Here is a 17,682-nt window from a genome sequence, read left to right as displayed (position 1 = left end):
TTCCGCGTTTTAGAGCTTAGACTGTCGGAACCTCAGAGTTTGGTACGCACTACGATACTCGACACGCAAAACGAGGTGACATATGATGGTCGTCGTGTTGTGCACGTACTTCGAGACAGATTGTCGGGTTATTTACGGTGGTATGCACTTCGAGGAATTGTCGGTATATGGCACGGATTATGAGGTGACGATTGTCGGGTCGGGGCACGGAAACCGAGGTAGTGAGAGAGTATTTCTAGAGAGAGAAAATGAATTTGTGTAAGAATGAAGGAGCCGTGAGCCCCCTTTTTATAGGCTGAACTTGCAACCCATCGCGATACGCGATGGGTCTTGGTGATCCCGTCGCGTATCGCGGCGCCGTATATTCTACGCCGCCATTCCTGATGCTGACACGTGTCTGCTAACTCATCAAGGTCCATTGCGATACACGATGACCTGTGTTTTGGGCTCATCGTGTAGAGCGATGGGTCCCTGAACTCAAATTTTCACTTTTAGTCCTTTGTCTTTTGGTAGCTCGTTACTTCTGGGTTTAACTCCCATTGTCCAAAAATACTAAGGTGGCTCTCAAGCGGCTCGCGGCGATGCGAGCGTGCGAAGTGCGCCATCAAAGCGCCACTTTGCGCCCATTGCCCAACGCCCTTCGCCCGAGCCCGAGCCCGAGCCCGAGCCCGTGCGCGTGGGGTGCTTCGCACCCTCCGCCTAAGGTGGCTCTCAAGCGGCTCGCGGCGATGCGAGCGTGCGAAGTGCGCCATCAAAGCGCCACTTTGCGCCCATTGCCCAACGCCCTTCGCCCGAGCCCGAGCCCGTGCGCGTGGGGTGCTTCGCACCCTCCGCTAGGACCACTGGGTGCATGCTAGGCATAAAAGAATATCACTATGGAATTTTATCTCTTTATAAAGGGCTTCTAAATCTTTACCACTTTTCATGCGGATGGATTCTATTTTCCTTATTTATACCCATGTGGAAATCTTCCACTTTCTTACATCTTTCAATGTGGGATGGAATTTCCTTATTGCATATCCTTAACATAAGATAACTTTATCTATGGAATATTTTTATTTCCTTATCAAATGATTTATTTTCTTTATTTAAATTTTCTCATAACTTATTTTTAGAATAATTTTGATCCTTCAACTTTATTAATTTGTCAAAATTTGGATCGAAATTTTGGGGATGTTACACTTCTTCCTGCTCTTCTTAGGTCTGCCAATTTGAGTATGATGTTTAGGTGGAGTTAATATTGCTGGGCATTTTTAGGGTGTCCACATATCAGGGCCTAGGATGGGCCTGATTTGGTGGTTATACACCTTCTTCCAAGTGTCTAACCGGTAAGTTTCATCAACCCACTTCTCCAATGGACCGACAGGCATGTTATTTTCTATTATGACAAATAGAGCTGCCACCGCATATTTTCATGGCATACCTGTCAAGTCCCAACTCCTGCATGTGCATGTCCTATTTTTCACATTCACCACACATTGGCTTCTCAGACTTTTAACCTATAAACATAATTGCATATTAACAAATGTTTGGTTGTAATATCATAATAAGGAAAATCATGATACCTGGTAAGTCACTTCATCAACCATCATAACCGATAATTTGCTTGCTTCTGTTTGGATTTCATCCCATGCTTTTGTTGCTTGCGGTGTTAATGGGCCCCTAGCAGTGGCTTGCATCTTCTTCACATTCACAATCCTCATGGTCAAATACTCTCTAATATACTCCAAACATGTAATGATCGGCTTGTCTCTTGCTCCAACAAGTTGCTTGTTGAAAGATTCACAAAGGTTGTTCAGCAACATATCACTTTTTGCCCTGCCTGAAAAATGTGATCTTGACCATCTTGCTGCCGGGATGTCACTAAGACAGAGAAACATATCAACATTTGTTTTCTTAATCTCCTCCATTGCCATGTTGAAGTATGGGATAGAAGTGGCAAATGCTACCCTATAAAACAAGCCCTTATACAAATCTCCCCTCCAAGTTTGCCTCAAGTTCTCATGGATGTGTCTACAACAAAAGCGATGCTCAACCCTAGGGAAAACACTCTCAACTGCTTGAATGAGTCCCTATAATAGTCAAATCAACATAATTAGTGTACATGAGTTTGTCTATAAAAGATATATGCTAAGTGTACATGCCTTTTATCGGTCACTTACGAAAGTGAAATTGGCATCATGAGGCAAGTCAAGATCATCTCCAAGGTTATCTAAGAACCATTTCCATGTCTATGTGCACTCAGCTTCCATTATTGCAAAGGCAACAGGATACAAGCAATTGTTGCCATCCGTCCCGACAACAGTCAAAATCTGTCCCGGATATTTCCCTTTCATAAAACAACCATCCAACCCAAGAAGTTCTCCACCAAGCAATTTAAATCCTCTAACCAAAGCACCATAACACACATATATTCTTCTAAATTGCCTAGTTTTAAGGTTAGGGTTAGCACATGGTTCAACATCTAATTTAATGGAACTACCTGGGTTTACTTTAAGAAGCTCATCAATATAGGATCTGAGGTGGCTGTATTGTTTGGTGTGGTCACCTTCTTTCCTTTTCAGAGCTATTGTCTTAGCTCTTTGGATCTTGGCTTTAGAAAGTTATATTTGATGCCTCTGCTGGAATTTTATCTTCAATTCCTTGGCCGCTATGTTGGGGGTAGTTTGTAGTTCAACCTCAATCTCTTTGGCAATAGTAGACATTGTGTACAGACCAAATGATCTACTTTTGAGACACTCATGTTTTTTTGGAATGGCCTTCACACACCAATTATTCTCATCTGATGATCTTGAGATGTGCATAGTCCAAGGGCAAGTGGGCTTCATATTCCTTTTTTTACCTTGACCTTTTCCTGACTAGTCACATTTGACCCCTCACCAGCAACCAATTTCGGATTGGTCCTCAAACAAATCACCCTAAACCTTAAAGGATCATTCTTCTTGATATACAAATCTCTTCTTCCATGAAAACATAACTCTTAACCATCTCATTCAATGTTTCCTTTGATGGTACTAACTGACCAACAAAAAATGGGCACTCATCATCATTATTCCTTTCTTTCCCCTTGAACTTTCTTAGCATACTATTCAAGACCTCAAGCTCTCATCATCAGAGCTCTCATAGGTATCCATGCAATGATTTAAACCATCATCACTAATATGATCACCTTCTGCCTCATCCACATCAAAATCTATAATAGATTTATACAATCTCATGTCAACTTCTACCTCTTCCAAGGGTGTTTGAAAGGCAACCGTATAATCAGGATCACTTTCATGTGATCGATCACTATCATAACTGTCATCATAATCCTCTTCATCGCCCTCACTAGAACTCTCTTTATCAACACTCACTTCATGAACACTTTCAAAACCAGATACAAATCAAGAATTATATACCACAATTTCATTATCACTAGTTCTGCCATGTTCTACAAAAATCTCAACAATGTGACTACCTACACCATCACTACCTCTAACCATAGCACAAACATCTTGAAAATGATAATCTTCAATCAATGGCTTTAAACCCAAATCCAAACTGACACGCGGATGTTTGTAATGAAAATAACAAACTGTACCACAACCTTATTGTAACTTACAAAGTATTCCAACCAACAAACTTTTGCAAAATTCTGAAACTTGAACTTTATCGACATATGTCATCTTTCCTCCGTCGTATCTTCTATCCGGCTCGGTAGTGAACAACCTTCCATGGAAAAGCTTTATAGTGAACACTGAATAATTTTCACCTATAACAACCAACATCCGTTCAGCCCGTTAACAACATACAAGAAAAAAACCAATACAGAGGAAACAATAAAGCCTTACCATACAAGTCTTCTGGGTCACAATACTCATTTTCGGGCCTAATAGAATACGAGCTGACCGCCATTGCAAGTTACAATAAGTTCCACGACAAAAGATTTGAAGTCCAATCGGCAAAATTAGGGGGTGCATGATATTACGTTGGGTGAGAATTCAAATTCGAGGGGTTATAATCGATCAGGGGAGCAAAAGGACGACTTTACCCTTAACCATTAACAGTCAATGGAAGGTCAACTAACGGTGGGAGTAAAAAAAAACCCGCCCGAGAAATCCAATGATACAACATGCGTAAATTCTTTTTCAGTGATTATTCCATCTCACGACGATATTACCCAGGAAGTAGAGGTGCACAAATCGGTTTTTTTAAAAAAACCGGTTCGGTTAATAACCGGACCGGTTTTTCTTGGCCTGGAAAAAAACCGGTTTTTAAATAACCGGACCGGTTTATTAACCGGTTTTTTTGGTGCAAAACTCGGACCGGTCTAACCGGTTAGGACCGGTTTAGAAACCGGTTAGAACCGGTTAATAACCGGTTTGTTTAATTAACCGGTTTTTTTTTTTAAAATAACCGGTTAATAACCGGTTTTTTTCATAATAACCGGTTTTAAAATTAACCGGTTTTTTCCATAACCGGTTCAGTAACCGGTTTTTTCTCTAGAACTTGTAACCGATATACGAACCGGCGGTTACTAAACCGGTCAAACCGGTTTTTGTAAAAACCGGTTTTCGGTTTAAACCGTTGAACCGGTTCACCAACCGGTTTTTTTGCCCATCTCTACCAGGAAGGCAAACGGTAATTTTCTCTTTTCAAGAAGATAAATAAACAAATTTTAAAAACTCACCCAAACACGTCATAAATAAACGGTGAAGTTTAATAAAATAAAAAGAAGGTAGTTGATTGTGTTGTCTGAAATAAAATAGAGGGATTTTTGTGAATCTCTTCCCTGGCCTCCGTTGATCTTGATCATCATCACCAAAAATACAATGGCGGCGACTCCAATAAACCATCATCCTCTGCTGCATAATAACCCTTGTATTCAATATCAAAATCAAAACCACCCGTCAATACTCCAATTCCCCCAACAACGCCGATTCACCACTTCTTCTTGTTCTTCTTCTATTCAACAAGGAGGAGGAGGAGGCACTAGCAGCGAAGGAGGAGGAACCAAAAGCAGCACTTCTCTTCCAAGTATTCATTCATTTCAACCCCTAAACTCTTCTTTAACATTCAATTCTATTTCTCATTATTATTATTATTATTATTTTTAGGGCCTTTGACGTCCACCGATTTGACCGGATTGCCATCTGAGGGTTCCAGAATTCTCCGCGTTGCCTATCAGGTTACTTTACTTGCTTCCCTCGCATTCATTCAATAATAATAATAATATGTCAGTACAGGGTGTTCCAGGCGCGTATAGCGAGTCTGCTGCCGAGAAGGCTTACCCCAACTGTCAACCTGTTCCTTGTCAACACTTTGAAAATGCTTTTGAGGTCAACCCCTCACTTCACTCTATGCTTTAATTGTTATTTATTTACTACTACATTTTGTATGCCATTTAACTTCAATAGCTCGCTCACTGCAGGCTGTTGAGCGCTGGATAGTCGACCGGGCAGTTTTACCTATTGAGAATTCTTTAGGAGGAAGCATTCATAGGAATTACGATCTCTTACTTCGTCACAGATTGCACATTGTTGGAGAAGTTAAACTCTCTATCCGCCATTGCTTGCTGGCTAACCATGGTGTCAAAATTGAACATCTCAAAAGAGTTCTTAGCCATCCACAGGTTTACTTTACTTTACTTTACATATTCTTTTTGTTCATCTTTCCATTAATATAACATACTGTGTATGTACTTGAATGGTTTTACAGGCTCTTGCTCAATGTGAAAACACCTTAACAAAACTAGGGATAGTCAGAGAAGCCGTGGATGATACTGCTGGTGCTGCCAAGGTACTACTCAAATGCTTCTTTATGTTGATCAACGATAATAGAGTAACATAAATACATATACTTATTATCATGTCTTGCTGAATCAATGAATCATTTTTATATTTATTATATCATGTAAAAAAGTTGTTTAAATACTTTGTGTAATTAACTCTATTAGCATCTCTATAAATGATTATAGTTTATAATTATTTACTAATTTTTTATATTGCGTTCCACCCTGGCAGCATGTTGCTCTGAATAAACTTGATGATACTGGAGCAGTTGCAAGTGCTGCTGCTGCTAAGATTTATGGATTAAATTTGCTTCAACAAGATATCCAGGTACCTCAAAATGTTTTAGGATAAATGTTCTTTTTTTTTTGGGTAAATTTGGCGGAATAAGCGGGTCGAGCCGAGCTTGAGCTCTCTTATCTCAAAAAACGAGCTGAGGACTTGAGGTTCATTGTATTAAAAACACACTGTAACTTTTGATCTGTTTGAGAAGTTCAACTCGTATTCTTTATGCTAAATTTATTTGGCTCTTATTTTGTGTAAAATGTTAATAAAGTAATAATTTTTTTTGACTCAGGTAATCAATAATAACCTGAGTAAACTTATATATAAGTAAACAGGTCATAAGTGTCATATTTATACTGGGTAGTTGTAAGTTAAACCTGTATGATTTATTTTTTCAGGATTATTCGGATAACGTAACTCGATTTTTAATGTTGGCAAGGGAACCCATAATTCCTCGTACGGATAGACCATTCAAGGTATGCTTAGTAGTAGTACCTTTTTCTAAATAAAACAATAATAAAAAATTATTCTGTTATGCTTTCTTATTTTTTACCTTAATAACATGTAAATTATGAATTTATGTCTCAGACGAGTATAGTCTTTTCACTGGATGAGGGTCCCGGGATGCTTTTCAAGGCACTCGCTGTGTTTGCTATGAGACAAATAAATCTTACCAAGGCAAGTCTTGTAATTCTTTTCATCACTTACAATTTGCTTTTGATTATTGTAATACACTGCTGAGTTTTTGTAGTTTAATTTTGTAAATGCAGATTGAAAGTCGTCCTCTACAAAGGCAGGCTTTACCTACACATAATGGAAGTATCAATGGGAGCCCTGGGTATGTAAATATACTTTTTTTATTAACTTTTTCTTAGAGGTGGAAACATGGGTGGGTCGCTTAACAGGTCAAAACGTGGTAACTTATGGGTATGGGCCAAGTTGGGTTGACCCATCACCTTTTTTTGGTCCAAAATTATAATTTTTACATTAATAGTTGAGTATCAATTGTTAGTAGATATTGTACTATTTTAATATTAATCTAATCCTGTGAGTAAAGTGGCGTAGCATGTTTATGCATTATAAACACACTCTGGCCACTTTTGATCAATTTTCTTTTAGTGCAAATAGGGTAAAAAACCAACTTACTTTTCTGTTTTTTTCTCACAGAAGTACTCAACAATTTTTTTCACATTAAAGTTCCTCTACATGTTAAATTTGAAAAAAATTGACTTTTTGTTTTGTAAAACTGGGAACCTGCTAGAGAATTATTTTTATTTATTAGGTAGTTAATTAGTATTTGTTCATATTGGTTAGTGTCTCATTTGTATTCACAGTCTCCTATTAACAGATGGACTCTCCTTGTACTCATTTGAGCTAGTAAAAACATCTTTACATTTACTCTTGTTATCACTTATAGAACTGTTGCATTCAAATTGATTTAAAAGACCATCAGAATAATCGAAAGTATAAGCCATGTAATGGAAAAAGGACACATAAGCAAAACAACCAGATGCACCAGTTCCAATTAAAAAAAAATCAATATTTTGTTTAAATTGAACGTGTAGAGGGACAGGCTTTAATGTGTAAAAAGTTGTGTAAGGATATTTTGAGAAAAAATAGAAAGTATGTTGGTTTTTTATGCTAAATGGTAGGGGTGTTTATGCTAAATGAGTAAATGCTAAATGGTCATTGGTTTGGTTTCACTGATTGATTGATATTGCGACAGATGCAGGTATCATAATCGAGTCAGTCCGGATCAATCCGGTTTTTTATTAACCTTTGGCCTCTCAGTTTCAAAATTTTTAAAGCGTAACGAACGGTTTAGTTTATAATTTAATTTTTTTAAACCTCATAAAACTGGACCGGATTTTAAATGCATTTTAGTTTTTAAATAACTTACAGTACACAGTACATATATTTGAGTATTTACTCTTTTATATTACGTTTTGATTTTGACCCGAGAAAAAATATAATCCAAATCAACCCTTTGATAAGTAGCAAGGTTGAAATGCCTACCTCTAGGTTTGCTATTTAATGTGCTTCATTCTTCGATTTAAAATCTTGAACAGGTCTTTCCCTTATCTTTTCTATGTTGACTTCCAAGCATCTATGGCTGACCAAAGGGCCCAGAATGCTCTTTCCCATCTTAAGGTAGGTTTATTTTCAACTCGATCTTGACTTAACTTGGTTAACATTCAACACAATGAATTATTAATGTTAATATGTTGCACAGGAGTTTGCTACTTATCTGAGTGTGCTGGGCAGTTACCCTGAGGATGTCACCATATGATTATTCCTTAAAATCCAGATGAATCATGCTTGGTAAGACGATCATCTTTTCATGACAACATGTTAAATGCATTGTGAAGTTCACAAGAGATGATCTCATTTTTTGGAGTGTGATATGATGATGGCAATATCATAAATAACTCAAAACATATTAAGCACCTGTGAAGTTCACAAAAGATGATCTCATATTTTATATCATTGGATCTTTATGCTATTCTTTCAAAGTTCATATCTATAAATTAGTTTTTCTAGTAACATAGTTGACTATACATGTTCAATAATATTTATCTATTGCATCATTTTTCTTGGTTACATTTTGCGAACTTTTCATTATGTTCATCTCTTCTTATATACACAATCTATAAAAGATGTGTACAGGTTACCTTCATCCGATGATCACTTATAATATCAATCATAACAATAATCATCCGTCCTCATATTTTCATGCACGCTGTTATTTGTTTTAGTAAATTTGATTGACATAATTTGTATTTGATGTTTTTAATTTAGGCGAGTAGGCATAATAAGTACAGTCAATACATTTTGTTTCCTAAATTACATGCATGAAATAATAATAATTGCCAGTGATATCTGTGTTGGTTTGTGATCGATATATCTTCGTTTTTGCAAGTTCTTTACAAAAAGTTTCAATAGATATAAATGTAGGAGTAGACATAAGGAGGGTACGATCGATTGGAGAAATTTGTGTAATTTTTCTTTTTCTTTGATGTAATGTTCTTTGTGACGGTCTTTCTCTAGCTTGGAGTTGACCGTCTCTGGTTGTTTTTTAATGAAATTCTCCTTTCAAAAAAAAAAGAATATAAATGTAGGAAAAATACAGAAATTTAATGCAGATTTGAGTGACCAAAATAAAGATTTGATGAAGCATGAACTCACACTTCGCATATTTGTGCCTTTCTAGGCTGACTCAGAAGTTGTAAAGGCGGAGTTGTCAGAACTTGGTACCAAAAGTTGTTTCTATTATCATTCTTTAAAATCTCGACTTTGAATTGTTGTGATTATTAGAGGGTTTTTTTTGGGTAATCTTTTCTTTTGATTATATATTCAAAGCCTAATGCCATTCATGAAAATATTAGTTTTTTTATTTTTTATTATTAGTGTTCTTTATTGAGTTAATTTTTTTATGATATATTCAACTATGTCCAACTTGTCAATATTGGTTCCTTAAGTTCACTAACTTGTGACTTGGAGATCAAAATATCATACATATTTCACTAACTAGTCTCAGACCCATGTCTAATAGCATTCTCAGCCCGTTATCTATAACTATATGAGTAAGTTTTGTAAATTATATGGTATGGTTATGAGTGGTTGTGAGTAGAGAAAATATGATTTTTATGTGAGAAAGTTAAATATGAGTTTCTACTGTTTACGCTAAGGGTCCACAAACCGGGTAGGAATCGGTTCCAGGTATGGTCAACAAAAGTCCAAATTGGGTTGGGTAGGAATCGGTTCCGGGTGCAGTCAGATATTTGATCTTTTTCTTCGGGTTTCAGGTAGGGTTAGGTCGGGTTTTAACCGGTTATTTCTGGTTTTGGTGGGTCCTGATCGGTTTTGGTTCTAAGAAGAAATGTAATACCAGGTCGTACCCGCTGGTAGAGTACGGGTATGAGCCGTTTTTCGGTCGGGTACACCCGGTCGGGTTTTGAAACCGGGTATTTTGTGCCCCTCTAGTTCACACCGTATAAGTTTTTAATATTTTTTGAAACTGGTTGAGCGATGGGGAGAAAAATATAATGATAAATGCATAAAAAAATATTATTTAACTGAAAAGAAGTGAAAAGTGGTAGTCATTTTTAGTGTAAGTATATGGATACGATAGGAACAGAGACGTGGGTTGTACGTCAAGAACAGCACACCCTATCAACGTCTGAAGCCCAGTCATTTAACCCGTGTAGTGTAGTTGGTTTCTCTTAACATTCTAAATTAGGGATGAGCTCGGTACCGTATCGGTATCGAAAATACCGATCCCGAGAATCGTGAATTCTTGGTACCGGTACCGAAATATTCGGTTCGGTATTGGTACTACCGAAGGTAAAAATTCGAGAAATACCGGTACCAACTGATCCCGAAACTCAAAACTTTGGTACCGATTCGGTACCGACGGTACCAAATCGGTACCTATTTCGATATCACTTTCGGTACCAATCAATACTGGTATCGAATTTGCTCATTCCTAGTCTAAACCCACTCAACTGAGCCTGACCAATTATCGAGGCCCAAATATTTCTTCAGCAACTTAACCTTTATTGAAAAAGTGAATTTAGTCTTGGTTAAATTAATGTTTTGTTATTATAAATTATTCAAATTTTGTGTTATTTAGTTATTAGCAAATTGATTTTATTTATAAATTGAATAAAAAACATATATATAAATTTATAATGTGGAGCAATTAATATATATCAAGTGTTAAAAGATTATAAAAGTAATACATAATGTATATAGGAAAATTGGTTTTAAATACTCCCAACTATCATGTGTTGGCAAATAACGGGCCCAACTTTACATTTGGCTAGTGATGGTCTCAACTAAATACCTATTTGTTTTTAACAGTCCGCGACTAATGGATTCATAACTCCGTTAGTATTATGCTGAGTTGGATTCATAACTCCGTTACTAATGGATCTCTTTATAAACATCAGGTGACATAGTTGACCAAAATCATAACCCTAAAATACCCAATTGATCAAACTGAAGAACCTTAAAACACCAAATTGATGGAATTGAGCTCCCAATCGTCTTCTTCATCTCGTTGGAAGAAAAACCCTAAAAGGTTCTGCGACTAACGGGTGACTAAAATTCAGGTCAATTTTAGTTCTAGGTTTCCAATGGTGGGTTTTTTCATTAGAAGTCTAGAAGCGGGCTCCAATTCGAATCAATAATTCGTGTTAGTTGATTACAGATTGCAATTAAAATCTTAGGGCTTTTATTTGGTTGATAAAAACAAGTTGAATGATATATTTATTACCTCGAATGGTGTTCGAATTGATATCCCGAAGAGCCTTGCCGGAATTCTAACAACCCACCGGAAAAACGATTTTTGATTTTTTGGATTCAAACTACCCATTTGTGGTGGTGGTGATTCGTCTATTCGCCGGAAAAACGTGGGTGCAGGTAGGTATATGCAGTAGGAGGGAGGAGCTGGAAAAACGTGATGCTGTGGTGATTTGTTTTCCGGCGATTGTTGCAGGTGATGGCGATGGTGGTGGCTGCTAGAGAATTAAACATGGAGGAGGAAGACAAGTAGACAACACATGTATCATACATACATATATATATATATATATATATTACTTATTATATATTATATATTACTTTGATTGCCACATAAGCTGCCACATATGCAATATTTGACAACTAGGCTTGCCAACTCAGCAACCGACTAACGGAGTTAGTCATCCGTTAGTCGCGGACCGTTAAAAACAAATAGGTCTTTAGTTGGGACTGACACCCGCCAAATGCAAAGTTGGACCCGTTATTAGCCAACACATGATAGTTGGGAGTATTTAAAACCAATTTTCCATGTATATATAATCACATAAATTGGTTGCGCCCTGGTAATTTTTTAAGGGTTATGTTAAAATACAAAGTGTCACAAGCTTTAAAAACTCTTCAAAAGAAAAAATTCAAAAAAAAAAAAAACTAAAATGTTTGCCCTGTCGTCCTCGTTAAAAAAAGACAGAATGTTGAGGGAAAAAAGACACAATGGCGAAAAAATAACAAAAAAACACAATGATAATTGAACATATATGCAATAGATCGCAAAATATAACACAATGTTGGGCAATATAACACATTATTTAGAAGAAAAAAAGACACAATAACAAAACTATATAAAAACACACCGATAATGGGTTTTTTTTCCCTTTAACAGGACGATGGATGAATCATTTTATTAACTTTTTCATTTTTATTTATATTTTGAGTTATATTTTTTTATTTACTTTTTTTGATAGATTTTTTAGGTTATAAATACTTTCCATCATTCTATTTTTTATCTTTTGTAAAATAAGTTAACCCAATTCTTTAAAGAGCAATTTTACATATATATTTACACACAAACACACATATATTAAATCAATAAGAGCTCACCATTTATAAATGAAGCAATACGGTGGCTCCATAGAGGGTGAGAAACAACCACATCACGACACATATGATTTTAGAGCTTTTGTTTATATATATTATAAATAGATATAATAAATAAACAAAAAGAGTACTGCTTGTCACAATCATGTGAACTCTAAGGCCATATGTAATGGGGCTACAATTTGGGCGATAAATGGCGAAAAGGGGCGGGGGCGGGGTTCTTTTGTCGCCTGGATGGTTTGAATAATAATATTATTATATTATAATGACCGTTGCAAACGGTCAAATGAAATTTTTTTTTAATTAATTAAAACAATATATATATATATATATATATATATATATATATATATATATATATATCAATATAAACATACACTTTATTCTCCATTTCATACACAATTCATACCAAAATTTTTCAAAAAGTCTAGCAAAATGAATCCTACAAACAACCCGAACCAACCTAAACCCGTGAAACTCACTGCTATCATGACAAAAATGATCAAAAAACACGAAAAGTTTGTCGAGGAACTCAACTATACCATGAGAGAAACCAAAAACAACACGAAAGATTGCCGCTATGATGGAGTTGCGGGAAATGAGTAAAGAATACGAATCGCTCAAAGCGGCCGGGTCACACGAATAGGCCGCATTGTTGCAACGACGACGAGTCGAAAAAATGCGGGAATATTATGGTTATTAGTATTTTTTTAGTTATGTTTTTTTTAGTTTTATTTTTTTGTAGTTATGTATCTTTTTTAGTTATGTATTTTTTTTAGTTATGTATTTTTTGTATTTCTTTTTTAATTTTAATGCATTTTTATTTAATTATTTAAATAAATTGTTTTTATTTGATTAGTTTAATTATAAAAAAAATAATAAAAAAAGATACTGTAAGCCCAGTTTGTAGCGCCTACACCATTACACCCCAAAAACAAATTCTCACTCCTTGCTGACTGGACGCCACATGTTACAATTCGCCCCCATTTGTAGCCCCTCCACTACGCATAGCCTAATATACTTTTCTTGCTTATTTTTCTTTACTTAATGAATAAGTTTGTTTTCCAATTCTCTTTGTTAATTTTTAAATATTTATTGCTATGTTTATTTCTTAAGTTTGTTTTCTGTTTCTACTTTTTAATTTGTAATTACTTATTTAATATTTTCTTTCTTTAACTTGTTTATTTCAAGTGTTTGTGATAAACGAATATTAGAAGACAAATTTTATACTTACGGATAGTAGTTATTGGGGTACATTTTTAAAAGTCCAAAATTTGTACAAAAGGAATTCACTATAAAATGTCGTAATAAGAAATTAAGTGGATAATCTTAAAATCTCATAAGCCGGTCTACAATGCAATCTAGCCATCAACAAACCGGACATCCCTAGAAATTTAGAAATCAAAATAATTTGAAAAGTAACTAATATATAAGTTCCTACATACGTTTTCAAAGGAACTGCTTTCGGGTAAAAGGTATGGACTTCTATGTATATACAGATTGTATATGCTCGGTTGCACTGTTATATTATTGTTATAGGCTATGGGTTTGGATTTTAGAGGGTTATATTACCGGACATCGTGTTAGTTTGAATGAAATTTTAACTATCAACATGCTACTTCTATTATGTGATATGGAATGAGTATTGAACAGCCCACTTTTGTTATGAACATAATGTATTCTCTTAGCTATGATATTGATATATTTGGAATAATCGTTTATGTAGCCTTGGGTGTAAGAATATACGATTATAACACATTAGTTCAATCATTGATGAGAATCAATGTTGTACTATAAGCATCCTTGATTTTTTTTAACGAGAACACGCATACTCCAAAATTTACTCCTAAAAGGCACTTATTGCACGCTTTACGAGACTCGAATTCATACCAATTTAGTGAAGATAAATATCATATACCACTAAGCCAAGAGCCCACCAGAAAAGTTCCATTAAACAAGCCGATTGTAGATAAGTTAAGTAGTTAAATAATGACAAGTTAGTAAATTGTTATTATTTTATAATATTCCATCAAAGCCTTGAGATTTTTACATCATATGCTACCTAAAATGTTTGAATGAACTTTCCAAATGCTAATAGCCAAGATGATATAATATAAACAGAATAATAATGAGACAAAAGAACGCTAATGATTAGTTGCCAGTCCTTGTATTCGTAATTATATAGATGATTAGTTGTCAATGCATGTATTTGTACAAAAATCATTAATCCAAATCTTTGAAAAATCTTCAATACGTAAAAAATGCTGTTACAAGATTCGGATACAATGCTAGAAAAAATAGCTTCCCCCGTGAAATTATATAAGAGAATAACTTTGTGTTGGAAAAATGTCTAGGAAACATGAGTTTCCACTATACAGTAGAAACTCGATAAATTAATACTCGATTATTTAATAAACTCTCTAAGATAATATATTTTGCCGGTCCCGACTCGGGGATAGGGTGCTAAATTAATAATTCGTTAAAATTATAAAATAATACATTTTTGATAATTTCTTTAGACCCCATATAAAATATAAATTAATAATTCATTATATATAACATATCACATGAATGATTTATGAAGGTTTCTTGCAAAATAACTCAATTGTCTTTTGTTTTTTGTTGAAATCAATTTCCCTTTGAATCTCGTCTCTAATTTTCCTTAGCATGGTAAGAACTTCTGGTGTTGTTTTCTCATAGCTCAACAAGAAATTGTTCAATGTGATTGCCGCTTTAATAGCTTCGTTTCGCGAAGGGGGCTCCATTGTAAAACTTTCATCATCTTCTTCATCGATATCATCTTTATTAATTCCAATAACGCTTTCAATAATTTCTTCATCGGTCAACAATTGTGCAACTACATTTTCTTTTGGGTAAGTCAGAACATCTTCGACATCCATTGCATTGCGATAACCCAACTCTTTGATCAATAATTAAGTGGAAGCTTGAAAGGTGTTTGTAAACTAAATATTCTACTATAAATTAATAGAATATTAATTAATAAATTTTGATAATCCCAAGTGTATTATTTTATAGAGTATCTACTGTACTTTCAAAATAATTATCTAATAATAATAAAATAGAACTTTGGTGTCGCAAAGTGTCTATTGGGTCACTTAGCGGCAACGTGGTTCATTGAAATTGTATATTTTTTTTAATTTTGATTTAGGTATGATATCGTAACGAACGTAACGAAAAGAACATATTGTTTTTAGTTATGATATCGTAACATACATGACGATGGAAACTAACCTAATTCGCGTAGAATAACCACCGTAATGCCCTAGACCAATAATGCTTGGGTTGCACCAACACCTGAGTTTTACTGAACCACGCCACCCCATTGGTCTACCTCAATTTTTATATTTTGTGTTTTATTTTTGTTTTAGTTCCGGTACCGCAACGAACGTAACTGAAACCGACTGAACTCATGTTGAGTTAGTGCCTCAACGCCTGTGAACAACTCTAGGTTTTACCATCGTCCGGGTTTTACTAACTGAATACACGTCTCTTTAAATATTTTATTATTATCCCCTGTATTACGAGGGTTGTTTTGCACTATTCGTTTATAATATTTATATATTACTTGGATTTTAATTTTATTTATTGTACAGAAGTTAATAATATACTTAGTATTTGATGATGAAAGAGTTTTCACAAATATATAAGATGTTATAATTTAAGGCCCCCCGTCCCGGTGCCCTACTTGGACGTTGGATTTACTCATAAACACAGTTCAAAATATCAAAGTTACTTATAACTTTTCGCGTAATATAAACTTCAACCATATATATTACATAACATTTAAAATCTTGTCTAACATCTTTCAAATTTGTCTTTCAAAATAAACATAGTCAACTATAACAACACATTATTCTTCTCAAGATGCCAGTGTCTTCAGTCCAATCCCATGTGTCCTTATTCAAGTGAGCTGCCTCAACCTATTCACCTGCATGCATACTAAAAGTCGCTACACTGAGTGAGTTCTAGTTAATCAGGAAACATACAATACATTCGCATGCTTACATATATACATATCCGAAGATACATATTGCATACTTAGCTTGTTACATTTCTTCCATCCATCCATCCATCCATCCATCCATACATACATACATACATACATACATACTTTCATTCTTTCATAGTTTCATATCTTCATACTCTCATACTTTCATACTACATGCATAACTATCTTTACCATCTCAGATATAAGTAGGGTCTGGTCTCTTCTATCTCAGATATTATTAGGGTTTGATCCCTTCTGTCTCAGATATTATTAGGGTCTAGTCCCTTCTATCTCATATATTATTAGGGTCTGGTCCCTTCTGTCTCAAATATTAGGATCTGGTCCCTTCTATCTCAGATATTTTTAGGGTCTGGTCTTTTCTTTCCATACAACCATACATACCTTTCTTTACATATACATTTTACTATATACTCTCATACTTACACTTAACCTCATACATATATCAATCATACATCACACATAAAACATTCACATATCATACACTTACCACTTAAGGTAAGTGTATCAACTAATCACATTGAGTATGCACACAATCCCGAAAACACAACAAGGAAATGGGGCTAGAAACTCACCTGGTCATGTCTCTTTCTGAGTTTATAGTAATGCCTATCTTTAGCTGTGCACGGCTAACTGTATAATAATTACAAGTATCAATTAACTATTTCTAACTATATCATACTTCTAAGTTATTGTAACCCCTAGCTATGAGCATCCGGGGGCAACACCCCTGGCAGCGGGGTCTAGAGACAGCAGCCTCTAGCAGGGTCCAAGGGGCAGAACCCATGGTTGGGGTCGAGCGCCTGGTCAGCTTGAAAAAAATTTATTTTTATTAACAGTCCTTTACTACAATTTCATCAGAAAATTCTAAGTCTGGACTAATCTAATCGAATTCTCAATTCTAATCGAATGGCAGATTCTAATCAAAAGACATTTTTTTATCAAATGAAAATTCTAATGAATGGGATTTTCTAATCTCATGGAAATTTTAATCGACTTGAAATTCTGATTGAATAGAAATTCTAATCGAATAGAAATTCTAATCGAATTGAATTACCCATTCGATTACTTTTCCCATTTAATTCGATTACTTTCCCCCTTCGATTCGATTACTTTCTGGCTCATTCGATTCGATCACTTTTATGGCCCATTCGTTTCGATCACTTTTCTCATGCAATTAGATTGTCTTCTATTCAATTC

At 35.1% G+C, this 17,682-nt stretch overlaps 2 protein-coding genes across 2 annotated transcripts; one reads left to right on the top strand and one right to left on the bottom strand.

The window, feature by feature from the left end:
* Window positions 1-1,310: 1,310 nt before the first annotated feature.
* Window positions 1,311-2,934, bottom strand: LOC143582994 (uncharacterized). The gene is made up of 2 exons (XM_077065427.1): window positions 1,566-2,934; window positions 1,311-1,499 (listed from the first exon to the last, which is right to left on the bottom strand). The coding sequence occupies exons 1-2, from the start codon at window positions 1,914-1,916 to the stop codon at window positions 1,413-1,415; spliced, it is 438 nt and encodes a 145-aa protein (XP_076921542.1). The 5' UTR covers window positions 1,917-2,934; the 3' UTR covers window positions 1,311-1,412.
* A 1,880-nt stretch (window positions 2,935-4,814) lies between these two features.
* Window positions 4,815-9,450, top strand: LOC143582991 (arogenate dehydratase 2-like). The gene is made up of 12 exons (XM_077065424.1): window positions 4,815-5,019; window positions 5,100-5,170; window positions 5,229-5,321; window positions 5,414-5,614; window positions 5,701-5,781; window positions 6,006-6,101; window positions 6,455-6,532; window positions 6,645-6,734; window positions 6,827-6,894; window positions 8,126-8,207; window positions 8,290-8,378; window positions 9,268-9,450. Exons 1-11 carry the CDS (start codon window positions 4,815-4,817, stop codon window positions 8,344-8,346), a joined length of 1,122 nt encoding a protein of 373 aa, XP_076921539.1. The 3' UTR covers window positions 8,347-8,378; window positions 9,268-9,450.
* The last annotated feature ends 8,232 nt before the right edge of the window (window positions 9,451-17,682 follow it).

The sequence above is a fragment of the Bidens hawaiensis genome, unplaced genomic scaffold, assembly GCF_021521415.1.
Source record: "Bidens hawaiensis isolate Kalapana, Puna unplaced genomic scaffold, B.hawaiensis_p1.1 tig00032099_1, whole genome shotgun sequence".
NCBI lineage: Eukaryota > Viridiplantae > Streptophyta > Magnoliopsida > Asterales > Asteraceae > Bidens > Bidens hawaiensis.
This window is presented reverse-complemented; position numbering and strand designations above follow the sequence as displayed.